Source organism: Chelonoidis abingdonii, chromosome 2, assembly GCF_003597395.2.
Source record: "Chelonoidis abingdonii isolate Lonesome George chromosome 2, CheloAbing_2.0, whole genome shotgun sequence".
Lineage (NCBI taxonomy): Eukaryota > Metazoa > Chordata > Testudines > Testudinidae > Chelonoidis > Chelonoidis abingdonii.
In genome coordinates, this window is record NC_133770.1 from 83346359 (window position 1) to 83359796 (window position 13438).

The window sequence follows — 13438 nt, forward strand, 5'->3', positions numbered from 1 at the left end:
TATTATTGTTTTTAATTATTAACAGAACATAATCAATAAGAATTATTATATACTGAGCACTAACAATGTTCTGCAAGTATGAGAAGCTAATGTCAAAACTCACCACAATTGCAATGGGAGCACGATCAAACCCTAAAGGGTTTTCAAATTTTTTATGAATGTTGGCCAAGATGTTGGATTTGTAAAGAGTTTTGGATTTTCACTATGAACATTTTGCACTGCTCTAAGCACATATTATTTCTGCACTTAGCTGGAATTATTTACTCTCTGCTCATTAGTAGCCATTAGGGAGGTGACTGGATCCCTGTATTTTACAATTTGGTACTTTAGTATTCAGCAACAATATGTGAATTTAGAATTAAGGAGGTTATTTGCATAAATGAAAAAAAGGTGTTGGTATCTGGGGAAAGATACAACCCTGCTTCCATATGTTTCAAGGACATCTTGAAATGTAAAAATAGACGATTATCTTTGAAGGTGAACAATCAGAGAAATATAAACTAAAAATAATTTTGTATCAAGTTTTGAAATTTCAAACTTTTAGAATGAGAAAAGTGGATACTGCATACTATGAAATATTTACAAAACTATGGGAGAGAACACAATAGAATGATAGCATGAGATGTCCCATGATTTTGTGATGTGACAAATATTTTAAAAAAATTGTAAACACATTTATGCTTCATCTTTTTTAAAGTTATAAATGTTAATTTGATTATATGGAACCTCTTTTCCTTTTCACTAAGGTCCCTTGATATTCCTCTGGCAGTGTAGCGGAGCCTGAAAGTGGGTATAAATGTAAAATGTTGTGTAAAAATTAGTCATACAAAGGAATCTAGGACCATATTGAATAGTCTGATGATGGATGTTGCATTCACTATTAAGAATAAAGGTTCCAGTTGAGCAAAGCCATTAAGCATATGCTTAACTTAGATTGAGCATATGCTTCACTCCATCCATATTTAGCAAAGCATTTAGGTATGTGTTTCAGTCTGATTGATGTAACTGGGGTTTATGTATGAGCTCAAGTATTTTGTTGAATCAGGGAAGAGAGTCATAAAATAAATGTTTAAATTAGAATAGAGAATTTGATTAAGGGGGGCAGGAGATTAGAAATGTAATTTACAAGCAGCAAAATACAAATTTCAACATTTCAAACACAAGGCCAGATTTTCAAATCCAATCTACTTCTTTTGCTCCACACTTGCTGTAATTAAAAAAAACTATACTAATGTGGAATAATTTACAAAATTTCTCATAATTCAGCTGTGTAGGTGGAGCGGATTTTTAAACAATGTAGCTTTATTTTAGACTGTATGAACAGACTCTTTTCAATCAGATTCCAATTCACATCTTCCCCTTACAGAGACAGTCATCTCTGTGTAATGATAAAGTGACACTCATGGTTGTTTGGTCATTTTCCAACACCATCTTTGGGAAAAGAAATCATTGAGGCCATCAGGCCAGACATTTTAATATACTATATGCTTGTGGAGATATACTGTATTGCTCTGACTTACAGCTATGACCTTCAAAGAGACGCTCGAAAACACCATGAGGGACACATCTGTTATATTATTGCACTGTTATGTGTTAACCAGATATGCTAGCTAGAGTTGTTAATATAACAAAAGCACAACAGAGTTGGACCAATCCTGAGGAAAAGTATCTCTTTGAATTATAAACAACATATGGCTGGATGGGAAATGGTTCTCCCATCCCATGAGACTTTTCAAAATATATAAAAAAATTTCCCCTGTCCCAAACTGGGACAAAAAGTCAAAATCTTGAAAATTTTCCTGAACTGACAAATTCAAAAAAAAGTATCACAACATTGTATCAAAACACTTATTTGATGATTATGAAATGTTTCATTCAAATTTTGACTTTTTTCCTTTTAATATTTTTTTCTAGCATAAATTAATTGAGACTTCGGAACAAAAGGTTGTCTTGAACCAAAAAAAATAAAAAAAGAAACTTTTTGTTTCCAAAATGTCAAAACAAGACATTTTTTTGACAATTTCATAACCTGTTTTCAACATGTTTTCAGGACATTCATCAAAACCAACTTTATCCCACAGACAATTTCAGTTTTGACAAATTGGCATTTTTTGATGAAAAAACATTTAGTTGAAAATTTTCCAAACCCACTCTGTTACAAACACTGATTCACTTTGTTGACAAATATATTTGCAGAAAAAGATGTTGGGAACTGTTTTGCAAATATGTATTCACATGAGTATATCTAATCCATCTATCTAGGTTCCTATTTGGTGGCATCTAAGCACAGGTTATATTTGTTAGGTATCAAGGAGATGTTTCCCATTATGACTAGAGAGCAGCTGCATAGTCCAAGGAGATGCAAAGTTATTGGGGGCCAGCTGCCCCAGACAGGATATAGTGAGCTTTCTGTTTGTTTGGTTTTTTGAGTTAGGGTTTTACCTGTATAGGGCCACAGAGCAAAGCTAAGACTTTCAAAGCAATGAGTTATTTTGCCTCTCAATATTTGGGTGCCCAACTTGAGACCCCTTAAAGGGGCCTGATTTCCAAAAATGTTCAGCACCCACCTTCTGAAATACAGAACCCCTTAAGATTTATCAAGTTGAGGAATTCTAAGATTGAGGCAGCCAAAATTATTCGTCATTGTTGACAATCTTGGTTCAAGTTTTTACTAGTGTTAGATTAAAAAAACAACGTGTTATGGTGGCACAAAGTACAAGTTGAAATTTGATCTGCCTCGTGATATCAGTTACGTTATTGCCCAGAATGTCTATGTTTGATGGTGATCTAGGAAGCAGAATAGAGCTTGACTTTCAGAATCTTGAAAGGGCTTGTAATACTGGTCATTAGAAAGTGCTGGGTTTGACTTGTAAACCCAGGGAACTGGATTCTGAAATCATTGAGGTAGAACAAGCATGGAACACCACAATGCGTTTCTTTCTTTTTTTGTTTTGAACAGTTACCATTGCGACCATAACCACAGATGCTTAATGCATTAAAAAAACCCAATCATTTCCATGGCCAGAGAATGAAGTCTCTCTATTTCATTTTCTCACTGGCCAGACACATTAGGAAAAAAGAATTCATGGATTTGGCCAATTTTAACATGACTCGATTATATCAATAGTTCTCCCAGGGAAGAAAGGCCTGTGAAAATTTGCAAGTGAAAATATAGTTGTATTTTATTGTTTTTTGTATACTCATCTTTAACTTTCTAATGTGCCATTTTCATTAACAGTTTATCTTAAAGCAACATTTCCTCCATGGATCTGTAGACTTGTTTCACCTGATAGCTTGATGGATAATATTTAATGTGACTCTCTTTACTTCCAGTAATTTCTGAATACTTTTTAGAGTCTCATTTTTATTCTAATGAAGGCTGCACTTTCATATCTTATCAACTACTATTTTTTCTTTGCCATTAATTATATCATCTATAAACTTCATCTTTTCCTCCCCTTCTGACAATTACAAATGATAATGTGATTTGAAGCAATTACTACCAAAAAAATAAAAATTCTACACAAATGAATGGCGATTTGATCATATTCGGTTATTTTTGTAACACTGTTTCAGGGACATCCGAAGCATATAGGTAAACGGACTTTTGGATGAACAGGGAATACTGCAGAGCAATATCACAACATTTAATTGGAAGCTTTAGTTACTCAGGGGTTTGTTATACTGGACTGACCTGTACAGAAGTCGAAGTTACAAGAAGATCTGATTGTAATATCAACCAAGCTGACCACAGCATAAAAAAGACAATCGTGCCACTTGTTAATGATTGGTGCAATGACATCCAGTTGCCCACGCTTTCTAGTAAACTACAAAGTTATTATAGTTTTTCTAATAATGAAGGTGGTATAAATAATAACCATATCTTGCCATGGTCTTTACACACCCAAAAAAGTATTTTTGTTAAGTATTAGGCACAAGAAACACTTCAGTGAATACTTTTCAGAGTAGCAGTCGTCTTAGTCTGTATCCGCAAAAAGAACAGGAGTACTTGTGGCACCTTAGAGACTAACAAATTTATTTCAGCATAAGCTTTCGTGGGCTACAGCTCACTTCTTTGGATGCATAGAATGGAACACACAGACAGAAGATATTTATATATACAGAGAACATGAAAAGGTGGAAGTACGCATACCAACTGATTGGACTCTTACACTTCGTATGCGTACTTCCACCTTTTCATGTTCTCTGTATGTATAAATATCTTCTGTCTATGTGTTCCATTCTATGCATCTGAAGAAGTGAGCTGTAGCCCACGAAAGCTTATGTTGAAAAAAATGTGTTCGTCTCTAAGGTGCCACAAGTACTCCTATTTTTTTTTCAGTGAATACTGATTCACTTGTGCTATTTTAATACAAGAAGGGGAAATGTTACAAATGACCAGAACTATGAAAAACTCAGTGGTTTCATTTTGCAGTGGTTTCAGTGAACATTTTCTGTTTCATTTCGCAACACCTGAGATCTGTTAGGCAGAAAGCCTATACTCTAACTTGACCAAAGTAACAAAAATTCAACTCAATCTGTTACAAAACATTGTTTATAAAAGTCAGCAAAGACAGAAAGACTAGACTAGTTCAATCAAAAAGGTCTACTGAAACAATCCAAGGACTGTGGTGAGATCATGTCTGATACACTAGAAGAGCCTGCAACTGAAAATTAATGGACCAAAATTAGTGTGTTTGAAACTAGGCATAATGGTGGACAAAATAATAATAGGATACACTATTCCAACTCTCTCTCCCTTTTGGGATCCTTAAAAAAAGACTTGGTTGGGGATCAAATGGAGAATGGTTTCCTGGGAGATTCCAGGAGGAAAGGGAGACAGGCCTCTGACTCTCTGTAGAGACCCTGTACTTTGCTTGCAAGCCTCAAGAATCATCATATTATCATGACACCCACACCTTAGCACACCCTTGGGGAATCTGACCCTTCTGTACCTACAAGGACTCCAGCCTGACACATGTGAGATACTGCTCTATCTTCCCTTCCCATACCTGTTCCTTTCTGTCCTTCATTTTCTTCCCCCTGTCCAATCTCTTTCGCTCACTCTTGGATTCTCACCTGTTTGAGGTCTTTTTTTTTCCAATATATATTTTTGCACATGAAACTTAATAGTGAAAATACTCACAGTCCTTCACTGAAGAAATAGTTCAAAGACACTAAGGGTGAAATAATTCAAGGCTGCAGTTCAACACAGTGCCATAATAAGCTTATGTTGGAATACAAAGATTATTCTGTGAACTGGTGGCTGGTTTTTTACTCTTTAAAACAGAATATTTTCTTCTCTAGAAAGTTATTATTGTAATTCATAAAGTGCTCACAGCATGTTGGACGAAATACAAGCAGGTACAAAAAAAATCCTTGCTAGAGCTGGTCAAAATTTTTCCAATGGAACAGTTGCTTTTGGAAAGAATCTTTGTATAAAATCACTTTATACAGCCACACACACACACACACAAAAGAATACTTAAAGGGGGTTTCTGGGTAATTTAGATTACTAATGGCCAATCTATCTGACAGAGGCAAGAGAGCTATTTCAAAGCGACAGAGGTGCACAACTTTCTCAGAGTCAAGTAGACAGATACACATTCACATGCATATCAGGAAAGATACCTACACTGCATATATAAAACAGTCATGCAGGTGTAAAAAGGATTACCACACTCCTAAATATGTCATTCAGCATGTAGAAGCAGATAGTGAAGACATTTTCTGTACGCACCAATGATATAAGTTAGAGACAGATGCTCTCTGTTAAATATCCAGAAACACTAGTTTAAAATGAATGAATCTCAGCTGGGTGTCAGTGTATTTGTAAATTGAAACTTTTTTTACCCATAAGGATTCCTGTATGTGACTAACACTAAATTATTGAAGCCATACTGTTAAAACACCTTCTAGAGACAATTCTATTAGCAAACATGGTTATTTACCTGTCATAGTCTTGGCAAATCTCCCCAACAGCAACCAATGCCTTCAAGTACTCATTAGGCTGATATGGGTGGATGTAGTGCAGAGAGCAGCTGTTCCTGGGATCTCCATTTGATGCTGTGAAATCTATAGCTACCTGGAAAATAAAAGAAACAGCTGCGGTATGTAGATGTTATGGTGCGTAGGTATGTCCAGATCTGCCACATTTCTTTATCATATAAAGTTGCTGGATACCACAGTTTTAAAACAAAAATGAAAACAATTAATCAATTCTGCAATAACATTCCTTTTGTAGCACTGTCACATGCAGTGTAGAAATCAGCATACAGAGTATCGTTAGACTGAACATTCTATATCACAATTTTTTTTCTAGCCAAGAAACTATATGTGATGTGCATGCCTGTAATACAGCTGTTTAGGTTGTACACATAAGTACAATACTGTTTTTTCCTGTATAAGAATGCCTGTTTTCTAGCTAACCCTTCAAAGGAAGTATTCAACCAAACCAAAACTATTATTATATTTATAAGTATATCTAAAGTAAATGATAATGTTATGATTTAGGTCTGAAATTATGTAAGTGGAAAAACAATGAACTACATAATTTTTCCATTTAGTGAATTATATTCTAATATAAACCTATCTAATTAATTAGCTCTATGTTCTCTGAGTTTAATTAAATTCTTTCCAGTTAGGTGATTCCCGGTCTATAAATCTGTCTCTAGTATAAAATCTGTACAGAGTCAAAATCCCTAAACAAAAATATTCTAAACTGGGTCAAATTCCTTTCTTCATTTCTTTGTTACTGCTTATTGTTATTATTATCATCGTAAAAAAAGTCTAACTAGCCCTTGTACGGTGCTTTTCATCTTCAAAGCATTTCATAATCATTAACTTAATTAACCCTCCTCATTTTGCAGATGGCAGAAAGCTTAATGGTGGGCTCCAAGGCAAAAAAAAAAAAAAAAAAAAAAATCAAGTTAAGCACAGATTTTTATGCTGAATGTGCTCATTGTGGGTTGCAGGAGGCATCCGACACTGAATTATGTTTTGATTAACCTTTTAAAAATTCTGGTTTTCCTTTTTGAAATTCTCTTTGTACTTCCTGGACGCTAATGACATTCCAGATGAATCGTTCTGTGACATCACAATCAAAGACAGCGTGAGCTGGACTGACATTTCTGACATTTGCAACGTTGCACTTTGGGATCTTTTCAGTGAACCAATAGGAACCAAAGGATTTCACAGAGGGAAATATATTTTTTTAACAACACATAGTAAGCCGTGGTATTCAGCAGAGAAATCTGTGCTTAACTAAGTTTTCAGTTTTGCTTCGCAATTCACCTTTAAGTGACTTGCCCAAGGTGACAGAGGGAGTTGTGTCATACTTGGAACTAGAACCCAGAAAGTCTGGCTTCCAGTCTTGTGCTCAGACCATTAGATGATATTTCCCTTTAGCAACATGTAGCTTCCCTGAAGAGCTCTATCACAGGCACACATTCTCTGCTGGGGTATTTGTCTAAGGGTGGATTTTCAAAGGGCCTAAGTGATTTGGTAGCAAAAGTCATAGGGACTAGGGCCAGGTCTACACTGCGACTTTAAATCGGTTTAATGGCCGATATACCGATTTAACGCTGTATCCGTTCACATGACGTCGTCATTAATATCGATTTTACCGCCTCCTTAAATCGATTTCGGAACTCCTCCCAAACGAGAGGAGTAGCGCTAAATTCGATAGTGATAACTCGGATTAGGGTTCGTGTGGACGGAAATCGACGTTATTGGCCTCCGGGCGGCATCCCAGAGTGCAGCACTGACCGCTCTGGACAGCAATCTGAACTCGGATGCAGCGGGCAGGTAAACAGGAAAAGCCCCGCGAACTTTTGAATTACATTTCCTGCTTGCCCAGCGTGGAGCTCTGATCAGCACGGCTGGCGATGCAGTCTGAAATCGAAAAAGAGCTCCAGCATAGACCGTACGGGAGATACTAGGTCTGATCGCTGTATGGGGAGACAAATCTGTTGTATCCAGCTCCGTTACAGAACACGAAATGCCAAAGCGTTTGAATAAAAAACTCCAGGATACACAGCGCTGCGTGACAAGCGTAACGGGAAGCCAGAGACTCAAATGGACGCTCATGAAGGGAGGGAGGGGGTACTGAGGACTCCAGCTATCCCACAGTCCACAGCAGTCTCTGAAAATTATTTGCATTCTTGGCTGAGCTCCCAATGTCTGTAGGTTCAAACACAGTGTCTGGCGTGGTTCAGGGAACAGCTCCTCAGTTTATTTCCCCCCACCACCACGTGAAAAAAAAAAGGGAAAGATTGCTGTGCTATGGCGTTTGCTCAATGCACTCTACGAAAAAGGCGCCAAAGGGTTGTCTGCTGCCTTCACAAAGGGAGGGGTGAGGCTGTACCCAGCACCACTCGGGGCAATGTTTTCTGCCCCATCAGGCACTGTGCTCTCAACACGGAAGTGGGAACTATGGGATAGCTGAGGAACAGCTACCCACAGTGCACTGCTCCTTAAATCGATGGTAGCCTTGGACCAGGGACGCAAGCAATCGATTTTGTGATTGCACTGTGGATGCGCAAACCCGATTTTATAACATTGGTTTTGTAATATCGGTTTAAACTACTTCGAATTAATCGTGCAGTGTAGACGTAGCCTAACTTTAGGCACCTAGTTTTGAAAATGATGGCCTCTGTCTTGATTTTTAATGGAGGAATTTGTAGAAATTTTGGCAGAGATTTTCAAAGACAACAAGAGCTTTTGATACCCAGTTCTCATTAATTTTAATAGCTTTGGGGCATCCAAATCTATGGCTTTGAAAATCTCAGTCTTTGTCATTAAAAGTTGTGAGAGCCAATCAGAACTTTTAATCCTCACACCACTGATGCTCAGTTTCCACTCTGTGGTCCAGAATGTTGTTTGCAAGATTCTGTTTCATGTTCGGTATCTCCTCCTCTTTAAATCTTTTAAGAACTGGCCGCTTGATATCTGACTGGAAGAACATACGTTTTGTCATGCTACCAATCAGTCCTTTGTTTGATCAGCCTAGGAACATCTCTGCTGCGATGACCAACTGCAGTCACCTCTATGACGAACATATATATTAGGAGAAATGAATATAATTTAGTGGGAAATGGGATTACCTTTCAGCCCCACTTCCCTATGTAAACCTATGCAGCTGTCCTGCCAGAGATTTTGCAATCCTGATTTTTTCCCCACAAGTTTCCCCTTGTGAACTAAGGTAATAAAGAGAAAATTCACCACTTTTTACCTTATATGCATAACATTTTGAACCTATACCATCAAGAATCAAGCTGCCAGCTAGTCACACCATTGAATAATGATCCTATTAAAATCTTCAGTGCCACAGCTATTGGAGATTGGGCTGTTGACAGCCAGTTGATAAGCACAACAAGAATAATATCAGGAGACACACTCAGAACATTTTGAGCTGCTGTTCACATTGTACACATTGAGCCAGATTCTCAGCTAGTGTAAACTGGCATACTTCCATTGAAGTCAATGGAGCTACCCTGGTTTACGCCGACTTAAGGTCAGACCCACTGAAAGAAAAAGAGAAAATAGGTATGGTGTGGAGGAAGAAAGAAGAGCCCTTACAAAGCAGAACATGAATTTATGGTCTTGTTTTCACAGAACAGAATGTTTAAAAAATTATATTCAGAAATGTTGAAACTTTTTGATAGAAAATTCCCAATCAGCTCTAGATTCTCCACCCAAAACCAGGGCTTCTTATACCTTGGTAGGACGTAGGTATGAAAGCGAGTAGAGACGCTACATGGTGACTGTGCCTATTGCTTAATCTTACCTGTGTCCATACATGGTCTCTCACATTTGTATGAATCCCAACAACCTTGTGTTCCTTGCAAAATATGCTAGATCAAGGCCTGTGGGCCAATATTTTCGAAAGCACGTGTCTAAAAATAGGAGTCTGATTCATATTTAGGCACCTAAATCAGTGGTCTGATTTTCAAAGACAACAAGGCATCTGCTTTTGAAAATCTTGGCCTATGTATGCATATGATTATTTAGTAAAACATTTATATTTCCTCTGAAATAAAATTAACTTAAAGATGTTGCATAGATTACAAAAACATGATTGCTGTTCTATTTCCTACACAAACATTTTCTCATGTACCAGAATAAGAAGGAACAGGTGCTATAAACATGCTATAGAAGTTGGCCTTTTCACTGACAACCCCAAAAGAGACTCTTAATGAGGTTGGAGTGATATGCACCAGAGGGAATTGGACAAATCCTTTTTCTTGCAATGACTATTTGCCAAGGTCATGTGGTGCTTTTTAACCAGAAGTGATTGCAAGATGTCAGAATGAGCAGCAGGCTTAGTGAGCAATGCAGGCCTGTGGTCAGTGTTTTTGGGGGTGGGAAGGCAGGAACCCGATTGAAACGCTTTTCTTTACTGGAAATTGTCCTTGTAGTACAGATTCACTTAATGCCTGTGTATTTACAGACTGTGAATACTCTCACTTCCTATTATGATGCTTTTATTAAACTTATGGTTTTGCTGCATGGTACAATCTAATAACCTTCAACAAGCAGGGTCGGCTCCAGGCCCCAGCACGCCAAGCGCGCACTTGGGGCGGCATGCCGCGGGGGGGTGCTCTGTCGCTTGCCAGGAGGGCGGCAGGCGGCTCCGGTGGATCTCCCGCAGGCGTGCCTGCGGAGGGTCTGCTGGTCCCGCGGCTCTGGTGGAGCAGCCGCAGCCACGTCTGCGGGAGATCCACTGGAGCCGTGGGACCAGCAAGCGGCAGAGCGCCCCCCACGATGTGCCGCTGTGCTTGGGGCTGCGAAATGGCTAGAGCCGGCCCTGTCCACAAGCAACAACAATGCCACCATAAGCTGATGCATTCTGTTGCCAAGGTTCAGTTTTGACCGTGCCTCTTGCTGAGAGAAAGATTTCTACGGAAAGCCGAAATGATTTTTGCAACAGTTCCAAAACAGCAGCATGTAGCAGCTCTAGTTTCCTCATGTTCCTAACTGACAATTTAAGGCACTCAGTCTTGCGTGGCAGGACCAAGCCTGCATGCATCTGGGGAAGCTTCCTGATTCTAAATGAAAGAAACAGAAATTACAGCTGGAATTTGCTAGTCTAAACCCCCTGCCAAGGCAGGATTTTTTCCCTACAGCATATTTGCTTGTGTTTGGTCCAATGTATCTTTAAATGTCCCAGGTGCTGGCACTTCCACCACCTCCCACTGTTCAATATGGGTATCCCACAGCAAAAGATTATACACTCTTACGAAGATTTTCATAATCTGTGTAAAAGTGTTTTTAATGCACAGTTAATTTCCTGCTTAACCTTCTACTAGGTCAGTTAGCAAATTATCAGCTTGTCCTATTGTCTTGACCTATCTGACCCAGAAGCAGTCCTGTACACTCTTCCAGTTCCAGCTCTTAAAATGGGTGTTACACATCCTTTCTGCCGTACTTCCTAAAGTGAAGAGAATGTCTTCTGACTGTAAACCCATTAATTTTGCCAACTTCTACTGACCGTTTCTCACACCTAGCAGGGAACTCTGTCAGATCACTGATACAGACTTCTGCAATAAAAGCCTCACAGAAGTAACCAAGTGGAATCTGCGCTATCGATCACAAAATTCCCTAGAAGAACGTTTCTCAACAAATCATTCTAAAAAACACAACAAAAAAAGTTTACTCTTGATTTTCTAAGATGTTTGTTCTAACCATGAACTATGTAACCCCAACGGTAGAACAACGTATCCCAAGAGCACACAGCATGATGTTACAAAAGCTCTCATTAGCGCTTTAAATTAGCAGGAACTCTATATGATAGCTTTTTGTTCCCAAACCTATGCTTAGCATCCTAGCTTCCCTCCCCCCATGAAATGCCCTTTCAGATCACAGCTGCATTGTATTATCTGTACACTGCATGAACTCAAAGGAAATGTAATTAATCCTAAAACAAAAAGAGGGATGGATGAATTACTACGAGTCTGTGAACTTTGCTTCTGTCTTAGCAAAGAAGAGAGCAATATATCGCTGTGGTTTATCAGAACTCATTTCTATGTTGACATTAACATTCCATAATAGTGTACAAGAATTCAGAAAACACAGTCACCTTTCTGATTACAGGATTATGGATTTCATAGATCTATAGTGTTTCAGCAAGCCGTCTTTGACAAGTGCGAGTGTAGGAGCCTAAGTAATTAATGCAGAGTCAAACATCTCTGCACATCTTAACTGCAAGCTGCTAGATCATTAAAAAAGGCATGTGTTTCTGCACTGATTACAAATAAATCACTGACATGAATTCCAAAACTAAATGGGATGGCATAGTCTTAGTATCTGTCCCTTTACTTGTGTACAGTTTCTGTGCACTTGAGAGTGCAAATGACAGCACATACACACGATGAATTCATTTGCACATGAATGAATTGCACAGTGAAAAAAATGACATTTTTGGTGTGAGAAAATTAAATGATTTGTGGACAAAAGTGACAGTGGGTGAAAAAATTTCACATGAACAAATTGGAGCAAGGTTGAGTCCCTTTTAAAAATGGTGATGTAGCAAAAATTATGACAATCATTGTACTGGATGCTTAGATAAATAGTACCTGGGGACAAGGATAGTGGGTTGGAAGTGGAAGGCCTGGAAGGTCCAAGAATTAGATGTGGTTGGGTGTAGATGGGTATGTAGTATTTGGCTGAGAGGTAAAAGTAGGCGGGTACGGGCCAGGAAGCATGGATGGGCTGGCTGGGGGAGGCCCCCAGCCCTGCCCCTTCTGCCTGAGGCCCCCCCAACCCTTCCGCCCAAGGCCCTGCCCCATACAGGTAAGTCGTCTATGATACTTTCACTTCTGGCTGAGGGATTGTTTTTCATTTTGACTTTTTTTTCCCCCAGTACCAGAGCAACCTCAGCAGAGCTAGCATTTATGTCCTCATACATTTATGCATATTCTTCCAACCATTTCACTGAAAGCCTGGAGTCCCAAGAGCTTTTCAACCACAAATTTCTCTGGGAGGCCATACTGAATTGGAACTGACTTAAGCCTGGACACGACAAGGATGATCATATGACATTCCCAGTGATGACCCACACATACAGCTATTGACCTAGACTCTAGGCCAGATCTTCAGCTCTCATACAACAGTGTAGAACAATTCATGTCACTCAAACTGTACTGATTTACACTAACTGAGAATCTGGCTCTATATATACTATGGACTTTAGTTGCTGTGGTCTGACTGGTATTGCTGTAACATGCAAAATGAAAATGTTACATGTTTGAAAATCATACTGTGATCATAAGTATCAAAGGGGTAGCCGTGTTAGTCTGGATCTGTAAAAGCAGCAGAGAATCCTGTGGCACCTTATATACCTCCAGATCAGTGGCACTGCTATGGGCACCCGCATGGCCCCACAATACGCCAATATTTTTATGGCTGACCTGGAACAACGCTTCCTCAGCTCTCGTCT

The 13438-nt window shown here is 38.9% G+C and overlaps 1 protein-coding gene across 2 annotated transcripts in view; it reads right to left on the reverse strand.

Annotated features, from left to right (window-relative positions):
- The window catches only part of CPNE4 (copine 4), a 464843-nt gene that overhangs the window by 41607 nt on the left and 409798 nt on the right, over positions 1-13438 (reverse strand). For both annotated transcript variants that reach the window (XM_032805885.2, XM_032805883.2), the window contains exon 11: positions 5952-6085. In XM_032805885.2, coding sequence (XP_032661776.1) covers positions 5952-6085 — 134 coding nt within the window. The remainder of the gene's footprint in view (positions 1-5951; positions 6086-13438) is intronic.